The 23704-nt window shown below is 40.8% G+C and overlaps 2 protein-coding genes across 3 annotated transcripts; both read left to right on the forward strand.

Annotated features, from left to right (window-relative positions):
• The first annotated feature begins 1107 nt into the window (after positions 1–1107).
• LOC117424328 (probable G-protein coupled receptor 142) lies at positions 1108–9207 on the forward strand. Its single transcript, XM_034040563.3, has 3 exons — positions 1108–1314; positions 5300–5454; positions 6229–9207. Exons 2-3 carry the CDS (start codon positions 5316–5318, stop codon positions 7149–7151), a joined length of 1062 nt encoding a protein of 353 aa, XP_033896454.3. The 5' UTR covers positions 1108–1314; positions 5300–5315; the 3' UTR covers positions 7152–9207.
• A 2555-nt stretch (positions 9208–11762) lies between these two features.
• Positions 11763–22617, forward strand: LOC117424221 (G-protein coupled receptor family C group 5 member C-like). Of its 2 annotated transcripts, XM_034040391.3 has the most exons (5): positions 11769–12268; positions 17247–18308; positions 19345–19445; positions 19938–20066; positions 20792–22617. In XM_034040391.3, the coding sequence occupies exons 2-5, from the start codon at positions 17264–17266 to the stop codon at positions 20822–20824; spliced, it is 1308 nt and encodes a 435-aa protein (XP_033896282.1). In that variant the 5' UTR covers positions 11769–12268; positions 17247–17263; the 3' UTR covers positions 20825–22617. The 2 variants fall into 2 exon arrangements, with proteins under 2 accessions (XP_033896283.1, XP_033896282.1); XM_034040392.3 differs by lacking the exon at positions 19938–20066 and having other exon boundaries at positions 11763–12268.
• Positions 22618–23704: the final 1087 nt, after the last annotated feature.

The raw sequence follows: 23704 nt of genomic DNA on the forward strand, positions 1-23704 counted from the left end.
AATATACAGTATATGATCATTCATAATATATATTTGCAGATAATAATGTACGCATTTGGGCATTATTTGTATCAAAAACATATATTAGAAATAATAAACAAAGCGTAACAAATTCAACGGCAAGTGTTTTGACTAAAGGTCTTTCGCGATGTCTTCAAAACTCAAAACGATGTCGTTGAATTTATCACGTTTCTTTTAGTATTTCTAAATGCAGCGCTGTTGAGTGTTTAATAGTTATGGATCATATATCAAAGATATATGCAATTTCAATTCAAATATGTTAAATAAAGGAAACTACTACCACCCCACATCATATGTTATGATTACTCAGGGTCATTACGGGTCATGCATATTTCTGTTTCAGATGCGGCTGGCAATTTCTTCTCTCTCCTTTTGAATGTCCTGAGCGGTGTGCTCCCTGCACTGTGATTGGCCAGACTGCCGTTATCAGGGTAGTATGATCGTTAGAGGTCAGTCCTCTCTTTGCAGTCGAAACCATGTCCACAACCCAATGGGACAGTCACTGCTTAGAGAGGGCTTGACCTCGGGTCCGTTCACCATGACAGACGAAGAGCTGGTCAGACTGACGCAGCGCTCTCATTCTATTCACATAGCATCTCAATGCCAGAACTGGGCAGAGGGAATTTAATCTCCTATCCATCTCCTCCGCAAAGGGAGGGGGATGGAAAGCCTCTAGTTCCACTGACTGATTCAAGTGAAAAGCTGTAATCACCTTAGGGAGGAAAGCAGGGTTCATACGCAACAACACCCTGTTTCCATTGTCCCAAATATGCATACAGGAACTGTGCACGGATGGATGGAGATTTTTTTGATGATGGTTAATAACACTGGTGTAGCAAGGAGGTGGGGGTTGGTGGTGAATCGCCTGGATTTAGTAGGACTAAATAGCCAAGATTTTACAAACAAATTGGCTTTTCCACATCTTCACTGAATGCATATCAATACCTGTGTCCTTTCTTCTCTCTCATCCCACGTTGCCTCCCTTACAATACCTCCTTCCCCTCCCCATCTTCTTCCTTTCCTTCTTATTCTTTCTGTACTTCACCTGTCTCCCTCTCTCATCCCTCTAACTCCCACCCCCTCCCATCATCTCTCTCCCCCTCCTGCTCTCACTCCCTCCTCTCTCTGCTCTCTCTCACTCACTGCAGTAATGAGTCTGCAGTTAGCAGCCTGTTTTTTCTCTCTAGACCCTGTGCTATCTCCTCACACGGTCCCAAGCTGTGCAGACCATGCAGCAGGACAGACAGATCCACTGGCTACTGGACGGACAGACAGACACTCCCAGAGGTAGAGGTAAGAACCAGGTTTCTGTAGTATGGGGAGAGGGTCAATTACTTGAAGGTGCATCAGGAACTTAATTTAGCAGTTGTAATGCACAGAACTAAGCATAGTGTGATATTAACTAGTAAATCAACAGAAGTACACTGACATGTGTTTGTGGATTCATTTACTGGAATACTAACTCATCTAAAAACTGCAATGCCATCAATAAGTTGAATTGTATCTCTTTTACTCAAACCTACTGTAATTTCCTTTAAAAAATATTAGATTTAACTTTATAGAGCATTTAATTATTGTTTACCTTTCATGATAAATGCATGTTTGATATGTAGGGGATTAGGGTTTGAGATGCATTGAATTGAAGTCTATTTTATAAAATCAAGTAGATCATATATCTGTATAAAAACCATTGCAATTTACTTGCATACATTATTGCATGGTTATGTATTGATTATTGGTTGTGTAAGTCATGTAGCAGATAAATCCTGTCTCCAGAATTTAACAGATACACCACAATCTATGCAATTTAATAAATGAAAAAAATAATAATATAGCAGCACATACAATTATATATTTAGAGACATACATTGTATATAACATAAGCGCAACCACAATCTTACACAGGAATACAGCAGATGCCACAATTTAAAGAAAATGGGAAAAGAAAAAAAAACGTATCTATTTGCTTGCTCAATCTATATTGACTTTCTATTGATATGCTTACACAGTCAAACCATATTTTCAATATACATTCAACGTGTATTGGTGAGTTAATTTGAACAGACATGGGTGCCTTGATAAAAATCCTTTGAAAAATACATTTTGATTACATCTGTTTAAACAGATGGAATTCCATAGCGCAGCATGGCTAAATAAATGCTATTACAAGAAATAATCTTACAGTTAACTGCACTCATTGAAAATCATTGGGACCTTTTCACAAACTGACCTTGAAAAAGCACCCAGTGTACCTTCCCTACCAACTGTTTCAATGTTGACCACTGAATAATTCAAAACTGCTGCTGCAGCAGTAACTGAAATATTGACACTCAATGCCAGCAAGTCCGTAATGAGAAACAAAGGAGGATTGAGACAATTCACAACTGAGAGCATTTAACAGCACTGGAGCGCTGGAGTTGTGCGCTGAAATAGAGTTTACGATAATTAGTGTCAGAGAAATCTCTCCGGGATCAGATCGATGGTGATAAGCTTGTTGATTTCTCAGGGGACAGTGAGAAAATAACCGCTCTGGTTCAGTTTGTTTAGACTTTTTTTTTTTTTTTTTAATTGATAAACCATGATTAATCATCCATGGGGAAAGAGCATTGAGATTTTAAGCATTTCAAAGCATAAGCATAATAATTATAAATATTTAAAAAAAAATATATATATATCTTCGGGCAAGTACTGGTTGTGGTACCATCATTTTGATTTAATCCAGACCACAGTCAGCAGTTTAGGATGCATCTGGGCTTTTAAAGATGAGTGTAAAGAAAGCTGAACAGGCATACAGACAGACACCATGGCATGTAAGCAGCCAAGCAGACAGGCAGGTTACACGTGCATGTAAACTTGCCTGTGCTTTACCTAGCTTTCACAATCCTTTATCATTACACTTTGACATTATGCTTTTACCACAGTGCAACACATAAACGACTGAGGTAGGGAAATAATCTTATTTGTGATGCGTTTGTGTCTCACAGACAAATTCTGAATTCAATTGAGAAGCAACATTAGTGAGGCTATGATCATGACATCTGTCCAAATTGCTGTTGGGCTTATAAAAAAAAAAAAAAAAAAAAAGAAATGTGATTAGCACTGTCCCCATTAGCTTTGTGGTGGAAATGTTACTATATTATCTCGGTTGATAATAAAAAGGATGCTTAACCCTATCGTGGATTGCATAAAAAAAATAATAGGTGCTCCAGGTGGCATACATTAGCTCGGTTAAAGCTTTTAAACTGTTTATAATTAGGTGGGCATTAATTATTTTATTTTTACTAGTCTCATTCTTTATCTTTCATTCTTTGATTTTAGTTTTTAAATTAGTTTTCTTCCATTTAGGTTCAATAAAACACACACACACACACACGCACATATATATATATATATATATATATATATATATATATATATATATATATATATATATATACAGTATATATATATATATTTATATATATATATATATATTTAGATATATATATATATATATATATATATATATATATATATATATATATATATATATATATATGCACATGCACATTATTTACATTTATAAATGACAGTATTTTGAGTATATTTATGTTTCCCAGTTTAGATGGAAGCAATAAAGGCATAAAGGCGCTTTATGGAACCACTAAGCTGATAAACATAAGGCTACATTTGCAATAATTCAGTGTATTATTGTTGTACAAACAGAACAATTGTCGTTGTTTTATATTTAAATATAAATGTTTTATGATAATTACACCAGTACAGGCACTATTTGTAGAGAACAAGTGAAAAACAGGAAGCCAGACATAAAGATGAAGGGTGGCAGAGTGACTTGATGGAGTGATAAGGGACAGGAAGGCTGATAAGAGATCATTTGTGTTCACTCTTCCATTGCTGTAAGCAGTTCTCTAATGGCCAGCAATGCTCTTATCCCTGATAGTACTTAACCCGTTCTCCCCCTTCTGCTCTCACAATAGACCCCATCTGCTGTTTGGAGACCTCTGAGGCACACTATATCCACAGTGAGGCAATCATACAGAGGTTCAGCAGTTTTGTTGATTTGTCCATTACTGAAATGCTCCAGGAGAATCCATGGGGTGTATAGCAAGGATGTTGCACAGAGAACAGTATTTCAATTGGAAATTCAATGAGGAATTGTGCAATCTGATAATGACTTTAAGGTTTGGATTAGGTTTATACAGTAACTCATTATAAGGACAGTGGGGAAAGGAATGATAGAAATGTGTTATGTTGAGATTATCTGGACACGTCGAGATCACGAGTCTCAGGATCTCGACATTTTGAACCGCTAACACATAACACATTTAGATTTAGATTTTTTTCCACGTCCTCAATGACTCACCATAGGTTAATGTGTTCCTAGCCCTTACTCTTGCGTTGAATCATCACACATTCATGACAGCTTTCAGTCATCATCCCCACACAGAACTCAACCCTAACTATATAATCAAATCACCATGTGTAATTTCAACATGAAGCCAGCAAATGAGCCTCTTACATTCACAAATGAAGACATTGATTGCACTACTTTGAAGCAAATCAATGCAGGTTAATAAATTGAAATGTAAACAATTGCTTTATCGATGCAGCCCAATGACTGAGAGCCAGTCTGTGCCATGTACTTACAGTAATAAGCAACACTTTGTTTAATTTATTTTCTAATAAAGCAATACAGAATAATACGTTCTGTAGGTATTGTGCTGTAATACTTAAGAAAACAGCAGTGGCTGACTTTTCACTTGCTTTCCCTTTGTACTTTGAGGGCTATCACTCTGTATTGGTCATGCTGGAAAGGAGTGGGAGAATATGACATCTCCACTATCCTCCAGCAAGCATTGGCTCCTTTAGTAGATATCAGAATTAAAAGCAATGGCAACACAACCGATTTGGATCTCATATTGCAGAGTTGATTTATTTGAACACTGGTTCTGGTATAATGAAATGGTACTGCAATGGATTACCAATGGGCATTCAATCAAACCATGTGAAGCCATGATTGGTACTGTATGTCAAAATACTATCTCAGCAACCCTTGTGATAGTGCTGTGTACACAACCAGTGCATTGTCATCAAAGATATTCTGGTAACACTTTACCTATTAATGTAGAAGACAACATAAATTAAAAAAAAAAAAATTCACTACTTTTAAAGTAGTACGCAAGAGCCATTACACAATCCATTTATTTGCTGATTAAAGTGCACTTTAGAACTAGTTAGTTCACCCTTCCATCTTTCTCCCTCCTTCTCTGTGTTGCAGGGTACGCCGGAGGGCGATGATCGCTTTGCTCAACGCTACTTCGTCCAGCCCCACGGGCGGGACCCAGGGGTCAGGGCAGCTGCAAAGGTCTGTCTGTGTCCTGGGATTCATCCCTGTCATTTACTACAGCGCCCTCCTCTGCATCGGAGTGCCAGGTACAACCAGGCTACACAAATTACTCTATGTGTCCCATCGGAATGCCTTACATAGATGTATCCCAGCAGTTATATTTTTTGCTAAATTCAGTTTCCACGAAAGCACCTGCATTTATTAATCTGCCACTCAACTCTAACCACTAGACCACACTGACTCCCAGGCCCCTGGCTATAAACGCTAGACCACCCCGAATATTTTTTGTATGTTATCAACCTGGGGTAATAAAATTTTTGATAGATAATTAATAAACATGTCATTGTTTGTGTGGGTTGATTGGCACAGTGGGTGTTCTGCCTGCTTTCTGAGTTGTAATATTGTAATGTTGGCAGCCATTGATATTTTCAAGCCAAGGTTCTCAAAAATCGGTCTTCTGTTCTGGGAGGGAGCAAGGCTCCCTAATCAACTATGAGGTAATGCCCAGAGAGAATATTTTTAGATTTGTACTGCTGCCCTTGGGATGATTGCCATTCGTGGATCAATGATGCATGCCGGTAATAAAAAGGATTTCAACTCCACTCTAGGTTATGCATTGCCTCAAACACAAACACACACTTTTTAATGCCATGCTATACCTGTATACCCAGGAGAGATGCATTCAAGCCAATTCTGGATGACTGAAGTCCAAAACGTGGTGATTCAAGTCCAAATCCAGGTTCAAATCCAAGACTGTTGATTTAAATCTAAACTTAAATGAACTCGAGTGCCTGACCTCTATTAGAAGTACCTGTTTTTTTAACCTTAGTTGTACGCGCTCTCTTTTTCTCCCTTTTCAGTGAACATTCTGACGGCAGTGGTCCTCTCCCGACTCGCAGCCCGCACCCAGAAGTCCTCATACTTCTACCTGCTAGCCCTGACAGGCTCCGATATCCTGACCCAGCTCTTCATCGTCTTCGTGGGCTTCTTGCTGGAGACTGCTGTTTTCCATCGAGAGGTCCCGGAGCTGCTTCTCCACAGCATCAGCGTGCTGGAGTTCGCCGCGAACCACGCCTCCATCTGGTCTGCCGTATCACTGACGGTGGATCGCTACCTAGCGCTGTGCCACCCCCTGCGCCACCGGCAGTTCAGCTACCCGGAACGAACGCAAAAGGTCATAGCCCTGGTCTTTGTTTTAGCACTTGCTTCTGGTGCCCCCTTCTACTGGTGGTCGGACGTCTGGAGGGTCACCCGCCCACCAACAGCAATGGACAAGGTGCTAATCTGGACCCACTGCACCATTATATATTTCCTGCCCTGCAGTATCTTCCTGGTGCTCAACTCTATTATCATCTACAGGCTGAAGATTCGGCACAGGAAGCAATGCCGTGAGCAGTGCCAACAGCCAGCCCCGAGGCGCTGCGGCAAAACCACGGCCATCCTGCTGGCACTTACCACCGCCTTCTCAATCCTGTGGGCGCCACGCACTTTCGTCATCATCTACCACCTCTACGTGTCCACGGTGAACCGCAACTGGCTCGTTCACCTGGCCTACGACCTTGCCAACATGCTTGCCATGCTCAACACCGCTGTCAATTTCTTCCTGTACTGCTTCGTCAGCAAGCGTTTCCGCTCGGGCGTCCGAGACGTGCTCCTGCTGTGTGGAGGGGCCCTGCCAGCTCCCCATCATCCCCTGACCCTCAAACCACTTTCCAGTTCCCTGCACTCCTCCTGTGATGGCAAGAGACTCAGCGCCCCTGACGTCACCCCTTCCCATTTCTGACCCAGGAATTACCACATAGACACGGCTTTGGCAGTCCTCCAACCATTCTGTGGGCTTTAAAGAATGGGAAGAAAGATATTGATAAAGACTTCTCATCAAAATGTTTGGCAAATCATTTTCTATTAGTTTCTTGTTAATATTCCTACAGAGATGGATCTCTTATTTGCTGAAGGTGTTCTATGAGGGAATCAAGGAATAATGCAACTTCACCCAATCAATGAATCATAAAGGGACCGTTCTAGTATTTACATTTACACTTGTTATTGTTCCTCCATTGCTGTAAATAAAAAAAAAATGAGGAGAGATTAATTACTACTCAGCATTTGGGGTTAGGGGTAGGGTTAGTTATAAACAATTGGGGACATTCCTAATTGGCATACATGGTCAGAGTTTGAGAACGGTTCAATTTTTACTGGTCCAGGGAACATTTAAATGATTGAGTTATATATATATATAAATATTTTAGTAGTTGGCAATTATTTTTATTGTTTTCTCCCCAATTTAGTAATGTCCAATTATTTTAGGTCATCGCTACCACCCCTGCGCTGACTCGGGAGGGGCGAAGGCGAACACACGCTGTCCTCCGAAGCATGTGCCATTAGCAACCCGCTTTTTTACACACTGCAGACTCACCATGCAGCCACCCAGAGCTACAGCGTCGGAGGACAACGCAGCCCTAAGCAGCTTACAGGCAAGTCCGCATGTGCCCAGCCAGACCACAGGGGTCGCTAGTGCGAGGTGAGCCGAGAACACTCTGGCTGACCTAGCCCTCCCTCCCTCCGGGCGGCACTCGGCCAATTGAGCGCCGCCCCCTGGGAGCTCCCGTCCTCGATCGGCAAAGGAATAACCTGGACTTGAACCGGCGACGTCTAGACTATAGGGCGCATCCTGCACTTCACGTGGCGCTCCTTTACTGGATGCGCCACTCTGGAGCCCCTATTGAGAAATATATTTAAGTATTTAAAGTTCACCGGAAAAAACAAAAACAATGCATATTCCAGATGCGTATAGTATTTAGGACCCAGTTTAAATAGAAAGCATGAATTGGAATCGTCCTTTTACATTAGAGCAGAGCTGGACAAGGCTGGATTGTGGGTTGAACACAGCAGAACTGTTGTGCAGATTCATTTTCATAACATGTTTCAGAAGTGTGAATTCTACAAAGGCTGCCCTGACGATTGGTCCTAAAGAGGAAATGGGTTTATAAAAGCAACCACGTCAAAAAAGATGGGTATTTCTTTTTTAAATGAAGTTATTTTTGGAACAGCACCTTCCCGATAGAAGACACTGGCTTATAAGCAGTAACAGACTGGGCCCGCACACTCTGGAATGAGAAGGGATAGATTTCTCTTTACTTGTGAAACAGGCTTTTTAAACACTCGTCATGAAACACACAACCAACCATCATTACAACAAACTGGGAACTTAGTTTAAGAGCTCTAAAATGACCTTTATATTGTGTTCATTGTGATGTGAAAGTCCTTATCTAGCCACATTTTTTTGTTTTTAATTGCCTATTGATATTGTTTATTGCAAAAGTACTACTGTTAGCAAAACTAGTACTGTATGCTGTATGTACCATAGAACATTCTCTATTGGTTACTGGCCTCCTATACAACCAGGTTAGAAAAAGAAAAACCACCAACCTTGGATTTCAATAACCTGATGTAATGATGTGTGGACAATTCCGATGTGATTTTCTCTTTAAGAGCACAATTTATTTAGCAAGGTCAACAATACCACCTTAAAGGGTAAGAGCCACACTACCTACAGTTGTTATACATATCTCTCCTCTTTTGCATGCGTTACATGCATGCCAGTTGCAATTTCCTTCATTTTCAGATTAGGTCTAAAGGAGCACAATAAATCCAGTCATGCTAGGATAAGTGACCTGTCTGGACCACAAAGCACAAACTGAGCTGGAATCAATCCTGGCAGATTCAAGCATGCAAACTGAATTACAACACCTGGTGGACACAAAGCAAACTGCAGCCAGCGCTGGGGTCCCTGAAAGGGGCTGTGGTTGTAAGTAAAAAAAATGAATAAACTCACTCAATAAATCTTCTGAATTGAGCGTCTGTCGTTGTCTAGTTAAAGGGCTCACATCCATTCAAATACTCACCACATACCACAGCATTTTGTTTAATTAACTCTTATTTTTCGGTTGATAAATTACTGTTCATATTTGTTAGAGAGTAAGTGATAGGAGGGCACATATTGTGTTAAATTGTGGAAAAGCATGTCTTTATAAAAATGGAGCGTACAGCAGGTGCATGCTGTTTCACTGCAGTATCTTCATACAATGGCTGGCCTGACTGCTGCTTCAGAGCTTCACACTCCTATGCAAACTCCTTGACTGCGAAGTCATTTCAAATGTGATTCTGGCCTCTCATTACCACTTTAATAAAGACTGGGTGCATTGATGCCAACACCACCTGCAGCCAAGTGGATGGAGTGAACTGAATATCCAGAGTCCTCTGGTGCAGTTCGCTATTCAGATTGCTATTCAGAGCTCTCTCAAGAGCAGCCACATGGAGGCTGACCCAGAGATCCTGGCTTTATCTACACCAAGCACATTTGTTAACCGTCAAGAGCCTTTTTAACACTTTTAAAAATTGACAGCTTCCTAATGAAGCTCTGACAAAGCAACAGCTTGACCAATGCTGCATTTTTCCCCCGATGAAAATTAAATTTATGTTGTGGAACTAGGAATAAATAACTGTCCTTTATAATTCAGAGGCATCTGCAAGACAGGAATATAGCATATTCTGAAAAACTAAGGCTATATATCAGATCACATTTTACCAATGATATTATATTTCAACCATAGTTGATGTTTATTATATATTAAAACTTCATCAGTGGTTATGTATATAGAGATTACATTTTTATATAGATCTTTAGTGGTATATATAATTTTTTTATTATGGGTAGTAAAACAAAATGATATACAGTTTCTTATTCATACAGGATCAATCACTGAGCAGCTACAAAACAGCTTTTCTTTTTTCCTGGAGTGTTTCTGAGTGTAAATCTATACCCCGGTATGTAGGCTAAGACCAGCAGAACTCATTTGACTTAGTGGTCCTGGGACAGAAAAAAAGTAATTTCCCAGAGGCTGAAATAATCATTCTGACCAAACAATGACTTATGCCTGCTATTTATAAAAAGACACAAGCCCTTTGAAAAGCAGGCTGTACAGTTCACAGTTGAATTGGTGTCATTGCCAACCCCCCAGGTTTTACACAAGCGTTCATTTGTTCTTATTTATCTTCTGAACAGCCAGTTATGATTCCTGTTCCTGACTACCTCTGGTAAGATGCTACCAGGACCGGTGGTGCTGAGAGGGGAGTTCACAGCCGGCTTTCCTCTGGCTAACAATAGCCAAGCCAGCAAGAAAGACAACAGCTTGGGATTGAAGATCAAGGAGCCAGTAATCAATTAATCAGATGGGAGGTTTTATTAACCCGTCTGTGAACACTGCCCAGTGAGATAATCAATTTTTATAACCAACATTTACAGATGACCAAGGAAACTTAATTAAGTCAATTAGACAGAAAACCCGCAGTACGTGGAGTTACACTGTATATAACATTTGACTGAACAAGTTTTGATGTGATTGAACTGTTCTTTGCTGTACTACAGTATGCCTCTACCGTAGTCATTGATCATAAGGGAGGTAGTAATGTGAGCTCTTTTACTCCACCCACATAGACAATATATACAACATAAAGTCTACAGAGCCTACAAAAAGGGACAATTACCCAGGTAAGAGCCTATACATGGTGGGAAGTACCGCTATCTCCTTCTTGTCAGACTGTAATTTATAACAGTGGCAGGACAATGGCCCGTTCACAGATGAGGGGAGATCACCCATGGTTGTTATAACACTATAACCATATTGAAACTGCAGAGTACCCCAAAAACCACATTGAGTAAATTAAATGTGAGACTGAGGGCTTCAATTTAGGGTACCATGTTTATCAGATCCCTGCATTAATATCACGGGGGTACCTAAAACAATGGGGATCACTAATTAATTAATTGGGTCTGTCACCCACTGTTTATTACAGTGCAAATTGGTTACTCTGATAGAGAATTTGGGGTGGTAACATGTACTGCTTCGGGTCATTTGACACTACATCCAACCCTGCAGGCAAGTACCAGGCAGTGAAGTAACACAGATAATCCACTAGATGGCACTGAAGCTTTATAACTTGCTCTGCTCTGAAAACTGAATGAAAAGATATAGCAATGTTAGAGGTGTAGTGCCTCATGTGTATAGAGTATTTACAGGGATGGAAATATGACTCCTATTGCATAGCAGTTTCACCCACTCCAAGTTTTAATATGTGCTTAATATGGGCGCCAGTGTATAGGTAACAAGCTCAGGTGTGTCTTATTAAACTTACAGTAAAACCAGGAATGGATCTAACTGCAATGCCATTGGAGTGTTATTTCCATCCATATATCACATGTGTTACCTTTTAAGTCTGTGATAAAAATGTGATCTATATTCAGTATAAGAAAAATATCAATAGAAAATGTATGATCATTCTGCAGGTGTGAACCACCGCTAGTCGTGTGCTGTGGTGGGAGGGCTGCGCGTGGGTAGGTAGCTGCCAGAAAAAGGGAGGGGGCGAGAGAGGGATAGAGACTAGGGAGGGAGAGATGGTACAATAAATTCACTAAAGAGTACAAAGGGAGCAGGACGGGGAGTGAGGCACCAATACTAAACTGGGCTTTTAAAAGAGAGGGAGAGACGGGTTGACAATAAACAGAGTTGGAAAGTACCTACCTGCGTAACAGAGGAGCGACTGATACAAAAAAAACAAACAAACAAAAAAAAACAACCTCGATAAGTACCTCTGATTAGTTGGCCAGTGCAACGTTTTCCATTTTAAACAAGTACCCCTCCGAGGTATAGGCAGGCCCGGAGGATACCGGACACCGCGGACAGACTCTCTCTATTGGTGCGGGTAATAACTTGCAGTAGGTTTGGTGTACGCTGAGGTTTACCTTCATATGAGGTGTTCGGTCGCCAAGCGGGCATCGCAGTCGAGAAAAAAAAGAAATCACCCCACCTTTTAAACCTATTCCAACCCAAAACTGCGCAGGTAAGTGAACTATTAACTCGGTGTGTATTTTGATAACACCCGTGAGCGTAAAGTTTTGACCTTTTAAGGGCACGCTTGTTTGATAGTCTTTAAATCCTTCATGGATTATGTCCATAGTGTTGTATTATATTAGACAAATATACACTCTTCCGTTCGTTATTAAATTATTTTGTGTTTGTTTGTTTTTTGTTATTCACTGTTATTTGTTATATTGTGGCTAGTAATAATAATAAGCTTAAAACACAAATCACGTTTAACTTTTGACTTTGTAACTTTTTCAAAGGGTCATACCTACGTATTTGTGTTAAGATACAGTTTATTTCCCTTTACTTCTTTATGTAAAGACACTCGTTTTGATTTTGATTTATTTAAAAATAAAAATTAACGTCTTTTAACATCGTAAACATATCAAAGAAATCGGTGAGGTTCATTTTATTTTTAAATGCCAAAAAATATATATATTGTGAATAGAGTTTCTAAGTTTATCAAAATATTTATTTTTGAACAATTGTATATCTGCTCAGGTGTTTCTTAGTAGTAAAGAACAGGGATCTGTGGTCCCGCCTGCAGACTAATTTGATTGGTCCGATAGAGCTTGCAGCACTTCTGATTTGCTAGTCCTATTCCACACTAGGGAATACACAGGGGGACTTGATGGGCCCTATGCACAAAACCTTAAGGAACGATTTTTTGTTGTTTTAGGATAGTTTTTCTGAAAAGTGTTTGAAAACTTTCTCTTCTAAACGGTGGTTTGTAAAATGAGAATAGATTAGCAAACCCTCTAAAACAAGGTGAAAATGGTTTAAGAACTGCAATTCTGATTGATCAAAATGTGCTTAACAAAACAATCTGAACAAATGTCCCTTAAAACAATTCTTTATTTATCCTCCTACATAAACTCTTAAGTTCTGTCAAATTAGTGAGACATTAGACTTTTTAATGATACTGTAATACAAAAAATAAGCTTGTAAGATGACAAGCGTTTGGAAGTCTTTTTCAATATCTTCATTCACATTCAAAAATATATAACGGTGGCAGAACCACAGACTGGTTCAAGGGCTTCCCAAGCCGTGCTGATTCCTGAGTCAGAAACGAGAACGAGGACATTGAGAGACACTTCTGGTCTAAACGTTGGCAATAGAATTCTGAAAGTTTCTTTCAGAATTATTGCATTTAGAAACACAAGTTGTATTTGATGTCTTATAAAGAGTTTACACACATTTGTGTGATACAGTTAAAGTAGTGTTTCATCGAAAACCTGCAAGGAAGGAAGTTCAGTGTTTAAAAGGGCTCCTTCGTGAATTAATAGGTTGTACTAATACAGTAATAAAAGGTAAGCCTTTGAACAAACTGGGGGGACTGGGGGGAGACACAGACAGACAGACACACCACCCACGCCTCTAGCTTTGGCTCAGTGATTGAGCTCGGTCCTGCTGCTTAATGTTTAACCGCTGCAGGTTTGCACATTAAGACAGCTGCAAATAATCTGCAAAACACTTTGACCTTGAGGCCATTTACCCACATTCATTTTTCAGCCCGAGCCTCTAGTCCTTCTCAAAGTTACTGCGGTATACCATGGTTAAAGTGAAAGCACAGTGAATGCATGGTAAATGGCATAGCGTTGTGTTACAGTGCTGTAAAAACCGTGGTCAGCCTTGGTAAAGCAGTGTTAACCATTAAACGGTCTTGCTGTTGACATAGGTAGAGCAATAACATGTCTCTCTCTGCCTGGACTGTTCTGGGTAAATAAAAATTCACAGAAATAAATGAATTACAATTAGTGTTCCATATCTGATGTCCGTGCCCCCTGTTTGTCCTTGAGGGCTGGTTTGTGTTGCCGTGCCTGGGTGCTGGCTCACAGCTGTGTGGGGAGGTAGAAGGAAGAAAGCTCCAGTTTAAGCCAGATGCAATGCTTTGCTTGTAAAGTTACCCCATGTGACAGGGAGCACTTTCCAGTAAGCATCAGCCTGTTCCCTTCAGTCTCCAGCGATTGTACATTTTCTATTTCCACCAAGGTGTTTTTACTTTACTGAGTTTGTCCTGCTCCAGTGGAACATTTCACTTGCACAGACTACTGATAATGACTTTACAGTACATGCACAGTGATACTATTACATGCCTTTCTATATTTAGAAATAGGTAAGGGTTACAGTGAATTGCAAGCAAAAAGAAAAAATGCATCAAGGGGTTCGTGAACCGCAAGAGCACAGCTGGGTTTGCATCTTTGATACCTCATTTCCAAGGGGGATACTGCAGGTTCCATGTGCCTCTGTTTTTCCATTGAGAGCCTTTGCTGATGTAACCCAGTCCCTGTTTACCTCCCATTCCAGGCCTCCTTCAGTCACACATAAGCAGACAATAGTGTTGTTGCAAAGGTCTTTTGTATTATTTTTATTACATTGTGCGTCTGCAAATGTGCAAAAATCAAGCCCTGGAATCCATCTGTAAAAATAAAACTGACGAGCACAAGGCTGCAGCACTTTCATGTCACATTCTCTGTGCTGCACAATACAGATTTTATTTTCATTCCATGTGGCAAAGTTTTAATCAAAATATAATTTATGCAAGTACAAATATTTTAGATGCTTTTGCACAATGAAAATATACACCCTGCATTGATTCATGCACAGTACATGTATTTGTCAAAAATAACAACCCCTATGTTAATGTTAATATAATATTAAATAAGCACAAAATGCATACAAGAACAAATCAAAAACACCTTCCCTGCAAAAATTAAGCCCGGAATGGCTTGATTCATTGCAGAGCAGACCTTTGCATTTTGACCTATTGAAGATGTTACCCTTTTTACAAAAACACATTACTACAGAAATAGTGCATAGTAAAATATTATACAGAAATTTTGCAGGCTGACACTGATCGTAATAACGGTTACACCCCTATCGAAGTTAGTGGTAGAATCCAAAACTTTTTCTTTGTTAAAAAAAATAAAGTACGAGACTGGAAGGGTCAGGATTTAAAGCAACAGTACTCTTTTTTTCCATTCATCCTATTACACTGCGCCTCTTTGAATGTGAAGGACATCCTCCTACAGGGGAAGGGCACAGCCTAGCATCCCGAGGCCTGGAAACAAGCGATTTCATATCCTCCACATTCGTATTGATCAATTCTGTTTGTTCGTTGTAATTATCAGGCTTTATTTAACCAGGTTCAGTAGCTGTCAGTAACAGGAGTTGAAAAGCTAGCCAAAATACACAAGGCTATAGTACCTCTTACTAAATAAAAGCCGTTCATAGATTTTAACCACCCTTAATGAAACTCGATATTACAATTTAACCAGATGTGTAGGTTTGACCTATTGATCATTATTCCTTGCAAAGTGCTTTCATGTTGTTCACAGTGTAATAGAAGAATGGATGACACTTCTACAGTTAGCGTCAGTACTCTGGGTTTTTTTGTTTGTCTGTTTGACCAGTCTGTGTTAGAATGCATTGTATTCATGCTGTCGAATGTTTGTAGGAGGCCATTGTTTGTTTGCAGACCCCCCAGACACTTATCCAAACAGTGTTCAGATCTCCTTGAAACTTACCTGAACATATTGAACTGCAGTGCTGCACAACACTGCTTGTTTACACTATTGGTTACTACATCGCTCCATAGTTGAGAACATGAAACACACTACTGTTTGGAGCAGTAGGAGGTTAGAAATGACCTCTTCAGTATCAGGAAGAAAAATTACAGGAAACACAATAGAGCTGAGGGTATTGGGCACAGCCTTCTTGAATATATAAAGACCCTTTTAAATAAAACATTTGAATGAGCTCCAGGAAGCCGAAATCCAAATGCAGAACCATACGGAATCTAGGGAATTTTGGACTCTGCCAGAAACCAATTTTTTTTTTAAATTTGGTTTAGTTATTTGAACCTTTATTAAATTTGCAAATAGATGTCACTTCGAGCTCCTTTTGTAAATGTAAATTGCATTGTTTTCTGAGCACTGTGTCTTAAGTATTGAGTTAAGTTAATTTAGTTAAAAATTATCAAATGAACTGAGCTGAAATGCCAAGCAAACAATGAACTTCTGAGACCAAGATGAATCTGGTTTTAGTAGCGTAGCCTGGGGTTAATGGGTCTAGCTCTCCATAGTCCAGCATTTCCACCCCCATAGTCTTGTTTTAAGAACCCCTCCCATCCCATTCAATCACCCTCCATCTGTATTTACATACAGGATGGCTTCTCTTAGCTGTTCTGTGTGATAAATCTATCGACATACACACACTTCACTGCCCTGTGAAAATGCAAATCCAACTTTCCCCTCGCTACTGGAAAAAGAGCTCCTCGACAAATCAGTGTTTGTTTTAAAAGCTTATCAGTGATTTATAGCAGAAAAAAAAACCTACTAACTAAACAGTTCTCCTGCCAGCTGGAGTTTCTCAAAGCTTTGCCTTTGATCCAGTAAAAGAAATGGGCAGCAGTGTGGAGTCGTGGTTAGGGCTCTGGACTCTTGACCGGAGGGTTGTGGGTTCAATCCCAGGTGGGGGACACTGCTGCTGTACCCTTGAGCAAGATACTTTACCTAGACAATGTGATATCTTGTAACAATTGTAAGTCGCCCTGGATAAGGGCGTCTGCTAAGAAATAAATAATAATAATAAAATGTACATTTTGAAATGTATTTTAAAATAAGTACAATACAATGCAGTACAAATAATCCAGTTGCGTGAACAGTACAGGCTTATATTTTGTTCAGTAATGTTAGAAAATAGTAGACCTGCCTTTTGGCACTCAAATGTAGGGCCAGAGTGATGTTCTTCAGGTATAGATAACGATGACTGCAATTTCTCGGTTTTAATATAAAGTCTGTTGAACCTTTAGTAATTTATCACGATACACACCTCCATAATGTCAAGGAAAAGTATCATTTATGCACTTGATTCATCCATTGATACGCAATGGAACATATCCCCTTCCTAGATCCTTCTTATCACCCACTGTGTGTCGTATTTTGTAATTGCAGACATTGGGAGCATCAACATGGCTCCTGCACTACCCCAGCACTTCCGCCTGGTAGCGCTGCTGTTCCTCTGCCTGTGGTCTGCACCGGTGGTCAAGGCTCAGACCAGCCCATCCCCTCCATCTGGCTGCGGCCAAAACCTGAACTCCCTCTACTACAACCTGTGTGACCTGTCTGCGACCTGGGGGGTGGTGCTGGAGGCGTTCGCCGGGGCGGGTATGGTGGGCACCTTCATGGTAACTATCGTGCTTGTGGCGAGCGTGCCCTTCATCACGGATGGGAAGAAGAAGAGTGTGGTGGGGCTGCAGGTGGGATTCCTGCTGTGCACGCTGGGGCTGTTCGCCCTCACGTTCGACTTCATCGTCAAGCCGAACTTCTCCACCTGTGCCTCCAGGCGCTTCCTCTTTGGCGTCTTGTTTGCCGGCTGCTTCTCCTGCCTACTGGTGCACAGCATCCGTCTGAACCTGCTCGTGCGGAAGGACAATGGTCCACGGGGATGGATGTTGTGCCTGGGCGCCCTGGCTCTCTGGCTGGTGGAAGTCATAATCAACACGGAGTGGCTGATCATAACCATAGTCCGCAACGCCCCAAACTCCACCGTTGTGGGGGACCCGTGCTCCATTGCCAACATGGATTTCGTCATGGCGCTCATCTACGTGATGGTCCTCTTGTTGGCCACCCTAGTGTCCAGCGTTTCCACCCAGATGGGCAAGCACAAGCGCTGGAGGAAGCACGGCATCTTCATCCTGCTGACGGCCCTCGTCTCTATAGGCATCTGGGTGGCGTGGATCGTGATGTACGTTTTTGGGAACAGCAGGGTGGGGAGCTCCCTCTGGAATGACCCCACGCTGGCCATCGCTCTGGTTTCCAATGCCTGGACCTTCCTTATCTTGTACATCATCCCCGAGCTGTGCCTGCTCACCAAGGACTCGGAGGCGCAGCCAAGCTACGGAGACGACCTGTACCCCACCAGAGGGGTGGGCTACGAGACCATCCTCAAGGAACAGACATCCCAGAGCATGTTCATGGAAAACAAAGCTTTCTCCATGGATGAACCAAGCACAGGTACTCTACATTCATTTTCCCAATTTATAATCAATCAGTTGGTGGTAACTGTTGGGCTTGTAGAATGTAAATATTTGGAGCTAGGATTGAAACCCAGGATCTACTGTCCTCTAGTCCCGTAGGTGTTTTTTGGACTGGTGATTAACAAAATCATAATTTTGAGATCTTGAATTCATAGACTGACTTACAAAGTTTTGTAGTTATGATGTGCTCATCCAGTGATGCAGCGTACAACCTGCTGCATTCCGCAACGGAACATGCTACATTTCCAAACATTCTACTAGTTGCATGCTATGTGTAGGACTGTGGATGTTGACCGTTACAGATATCAACTGCTGATGTACTTCATCAGTTCATTTAAATGGAATGCTAACAATATAACAAAAAATCATTAAAACACCAATATGACAAGGACAGTCTCTACATGCATGATGTTTAAAACTGATAAGACTACTATGCTTTAATAACTGCTATGATAACATAATCTACAGAGGACACTGGCAAAATCCAGAAATACAAACATGTTTTTTCTGTCATTTGAGATCAAGCCAGAATTAAACTCTTTTCACTTCCAACTAGACACAGATATCGAGCCTGCTCCTGTTTCATTGCCTATTATTTATGTCCTGAACCTGGACATTTACAACTGTAACCGTATGAAAAGAAAAATAAAAAACAGGAGCTCTGTGCCACAAATAATAAAACTGAATGGTGAGATATAGTGTTGCTCCAGTGCACCCCACTGTTTAAAATAAATTGAGACAAAACAATTGTTTGGAGTAAATCCAGCCCGAAGTGTGATGAGTACAGAGCACAGCTGGGAGAAACCTGAATTAACTGGTCGCCAAAGACAATACACATGGGTGGCTTCTTAATACAGGTGGCTGCTTGTTCAAGGTGCCCCCACAGTCACTTGAAAAGCACAATTTCACTGGCTGCTAAGAGCAGGGAACTGCAAAGACAGGGTTTGATGTATTCCGATGTGTTTTACCTTCTCCACGTGTAATCATTTTTTTTTTTTTTTTCCCCTTTTCAGCTAACAAGCCTGTGTCCCCGTACTGTGGTTACAATGGACAGAATCGCAGCTGTGTGTACCAACCCACAGAGCTCGCACTGATCAGTCAAGGGCCTGGACATGTAAGTTACTGATAGACAAACTGAACTTTTTGTTTTTATAAATGTTGATTTATCCACCCTAACCCATTGATACAGAGGATTCCTAACCTGTGCGTACAGTCAGCTTTTCAACGTAACATGCAAGCCATGTGTAATTCATACAGCTCAACTGGCTTAAATCTCTTGTCCATGAAAAATTCCCTCAAATTAGGCTACCCATTTAGTATATAGATCCACTGCTGTTTAGATCAATTCAATACAGTCCATCTTTTCCTGAACACAATTCCGGAACAGCGGATTATAATTTCCCTATGCTGTTTTTGAAGGGATATTTGCAAATCCACACATTTTTATAAAAAATATATATATATATATATATATATATATATATATATATATATATAATCAAAACGGGCTGTGATTGTCGCATTTGGATTTTAACGCTGCCCTTTTTCCTTCCTGTTGTGCGTCTGTGTTTGCGCGTGTGGTTTGGTGCATGCTGTGTGTGTAAAGCACTCGGACATGCAGTATGAAGTGGTTATTCCTCGGGCGAGTGTAATCTCCCAGCCGGCGAGCAGCAACAACTCTACAGTCCGAGCCGAAGACTCTGCCTCCACAGCAGGACAGCAGAGGAACGGAAGCGTACGTGAACTGAACGAACACTCGCCTCTCCATTGCTTCAGTGTCACCTGACCGTCGCCTCTCTCTCTCTCTCTCTCTCTCTCTCTCTCTCTCTCTCTCTCTCTCTCTCGCTTACCCAGACCCCACAAAATATTGGCCAAAAGCTATTGACGTCATTCCTGTTCACTTGCACAAAGAACGTAAATGTCTTTTGGGCATGTACTTATACAGTACAATTTCTGGATATTCTTTGATCTATTTTACATTAATAGATCAATAGTTATCTGATACCAGTGTGCAAAACAACATGTTGCATAGGTGTAATAGATAAGGCTACATTCTTGAAAGACATTTATGTTTTTTTTCAACATTCTCTTGTAAAGAGGAATCGTGTCTTGAGCCACACGAATCCTGTGTTGTCTGTCTAAGCAAGGCTTTTCTTATCACTTCACTTCTTGTTACATGGGACTTCACCCTTTTACTTCCTGTCACATGGGACTTCATTGCTTCCGGTCACCGTCTAGTTCAGGACCAGACGAATAAGCTTCTATTACAGTGCAAAACTTTTAAATGGTCAAACCTTTTCACTTGGTCAAGCACCTATTAAATCTTTATGTACGCCTTTGTTTTATGTATTCATGTATTTATGTATTAATCAGGGATTACCATTAAACCATTACAATTTAAAAAATGGTATGCCACTAAAACTCACAATTGCTTTTTTTTTTTTTTTTTTTTTTTTTTAGGGAAACAGCTTTTATCCCAAATCCCTTTGGTAAACATCCCTCAGACTTCTCAACCTTATCCAGTGATGCAAAAACTCCCAGCTGACCCCATAAGGTTTTTTTTTTTTTCTTTTTTGGGTTGTTCCCTTCGCCTGCTGGCCCAGCCTCGGGGCTTGGTGCACTGGGGTTGGCAGATTCATCTACCGATACAGAGAGGGAGCGAGAGCACAATATCCTAGATCCTCACTCTCTCGCTACAGCCTCACACAGGAGGAGGCAGGGGGTCCTTGGGGATCATCTCAAAGACAGTGCCTCTCCAGGGATGCTCTCTGTCAGCCTCGTACCAGCCTGGCATCGGTGTGAACGGCTATAACAAACCCCACGGACAAAGGCGCTTTTTTATTATCAAAATGTTAATTCTAATGTGACAAAAAAAAAAAAGCTTCTGCTTCCAGAACAGAGACAATGGTATTTCGACTGGGATTTATCTTTTGTGAAAAAAGAACTGATATGGCAGTCAGCTAGTGAGAGGGAGGGGGTCAATGGGTAAAAACAAACCCCCACCCCCTTTCTTTTAACCCCTTCTCTCCTTCCTGACCGTTGAGTGTTTTTTTTGTTTGTTTTTTTGCTGCTGGTTTGGACTGTGCCGAAAGTGTGACGCGGACAGCCAGACAAGGAGGAGGAGATCCAGGGTTTCAATAACTAGGACTGGAAGCAGCTTGCCATTCTAGATGTGATCCGCAACCACGTGCAGCAGTAAAGGTTCCCTGAAACCCTGAAACCACCATTACAGAACCAAGACAAAACCCAGCATATTCAGAAATTCAAGTTGGGTGCATCAATAATGCAAGCACACTTTAGTGCTCCGTGAACATACACAGGGTTCAAATAACGCCTAACCAGCACTGCTAAAATGCCTGTCCAGCTGAAAAACACAAAGTCCTCATTGCTCTCCAGATGCCCAGAATATGGCTGTCACTTCAGCAGCAGTCACAAACAATCCATGGGACCTTTGATCTGAAACGCACCTTTTGCAGTATGATGTGCTTGAGAGTTTGCTAGCGAGTGCAGTCTTCAGCCTCTCCAGCTGTGCCCCAGAGGGGGAGTGCCTTGCATTTCAGTTGACTGAATTTCTGTTTTTGTTTTGTTTAATATAATTTTCTGTTATGTTAACTAGGCTCTTGCTTCAATGCAGTGTTTGCAAGATAGTGGGGGATGTCAATTGAATCTTTTCAGCTTTGTTAAAAATCTTTTCAAAATCGTTTTAGCAGGAAATAAACCAGAAACGTGTCCCATATATATATATATATATATATATATATATATATATATATATATATATATATATCCAATAGTACATTTGCATAGTGGTATCAGACACAGATACTTTTTAAGGTGGTATTAGTATATTATTGCTAAAGACGGTATTCCCAGACAATCAATATAACCTTGCAATACCACCTTAAATCAGGTGTCTCAACACTGACGCATAGTTTTTTGCATTAACTCCCCTGCTGAAAAGTTAATTGAATTGGGCCCAAAAGCTGTCATGAATGAAGAATTAAAGTGTAATGGAAATTGTATTACTTATTTAAATATATGACCAGTACCAGTAGGCTACACTCCTTTCAAATAATACTGACCTATATCTAAATATGACAAATGTGCATTGATATGTTACAATTATTTTTTAATCTAAATTGGAAAGGTTAAATCACTGATTGTTGTCCCAAGGTTATATAAAACTACAAAATGTCTCTTCTGCTCAGTTTATTGTTTATTGTGAAGATGTCATAAAACCTGGGCAGGAGTTAATTACGGAAAATAAATATGCCCGTGATACAACATCCATTGTGTTGTTTTTATTCCTAAACTTCTCCCTTCTACAGCCACAGAACACACCTGTAATCTACCCACAGTTTGCAAACAGCTTTAACTGCAATTAAACTGTGCAATCTAATATATAATCTCTGGTCTTGATTTGATAACCCTGGTATGCTTACTTTGACTGCAGTTATTTTCATGCGATTTATTTTATTTCTGTAGTAGAACGGCTTTTGTTGAGAGACACAAGCCCACCTGTACAAGGCACAGCTGCTGCAAAGTACTGCATGCATTTATTATTTTAATATGACCCCTGTTATCTATCAATCCCCCTTTTCTATATAGAGCTTTTGTTTAAGTTCAAATAGTAACAGAGAATTTGCCATCTGCCTAATTGTTTTTCATTTTTCCATGCATTATTAATTCCTACTGAGCATTAGTGAAGTTGTTCATCTCCATGTGCTTGATTCATGCATCTGTAACAGGGCATAGGCTGGGCACGAACCTGCCACCCACTGCATCGCAAGCAAGCGTCTTAACCACAATGCAAAAGAATCCGTAACGGCAGTGTATCACACAACACTACCCGTTACCCGTGCCAGTACAGTCTGTCTTTCTTGAATTTTCCTTGGGCGTGCATGCATGTGCGGGTGGATGCTTGATAGAATTAGAACACCTTCAAATGTCAGGTTCCAGAGATTGCGCGCTTTGTGATCTTGAGAATATCCCGTGGAAACAAGTGTAAGTGAGATAGGTGCTGCCAGTTAGGCACTGATCAGTGACCCCTGTTACACAATGGTCATTTGAATTATTAAAGAGGAGCTGCAGAGAGGGATCTCAGTGATGCCTGACTCTGAAAATCAAACCGCAGCAGCACTGAGCCTGCTGCTCCCGGCTCTCCTATCTGCTTGCTGCACAGTCAGCTATTCATGGCCTGAACTCCGGGCTTTACTGAGAGCAGCAGAGTACAAATCAACAAGGTGTCGGGTTTCATGGATTCCAAATCCCGGACTGCACTTCAACATGTTGTTCGACTCGCCGGCTTTGAGAGTCAACACAGATCTGTGATTGAAAAGGACTTGTTGCACCAAAACAAGCTGGTTATTCAAA

The sequence above is a fragment of the Acipenser ruthenus genome, chromosome 19 (assembly GCF_902713425.1).
Source record: "Acipenser ruthenus chromosome 19, fAciRut3.2 maternal haplotype, whole genome shotgun sequence".
In the NCBI taxonomy this organism is placed as follows: domain Eukaryota; kingdom Metazoa; phylum Chordata; class Actinopteri; order Acipenseriformes; family Acipenseridae; genus Acipenser; species Acipenser ruthenus.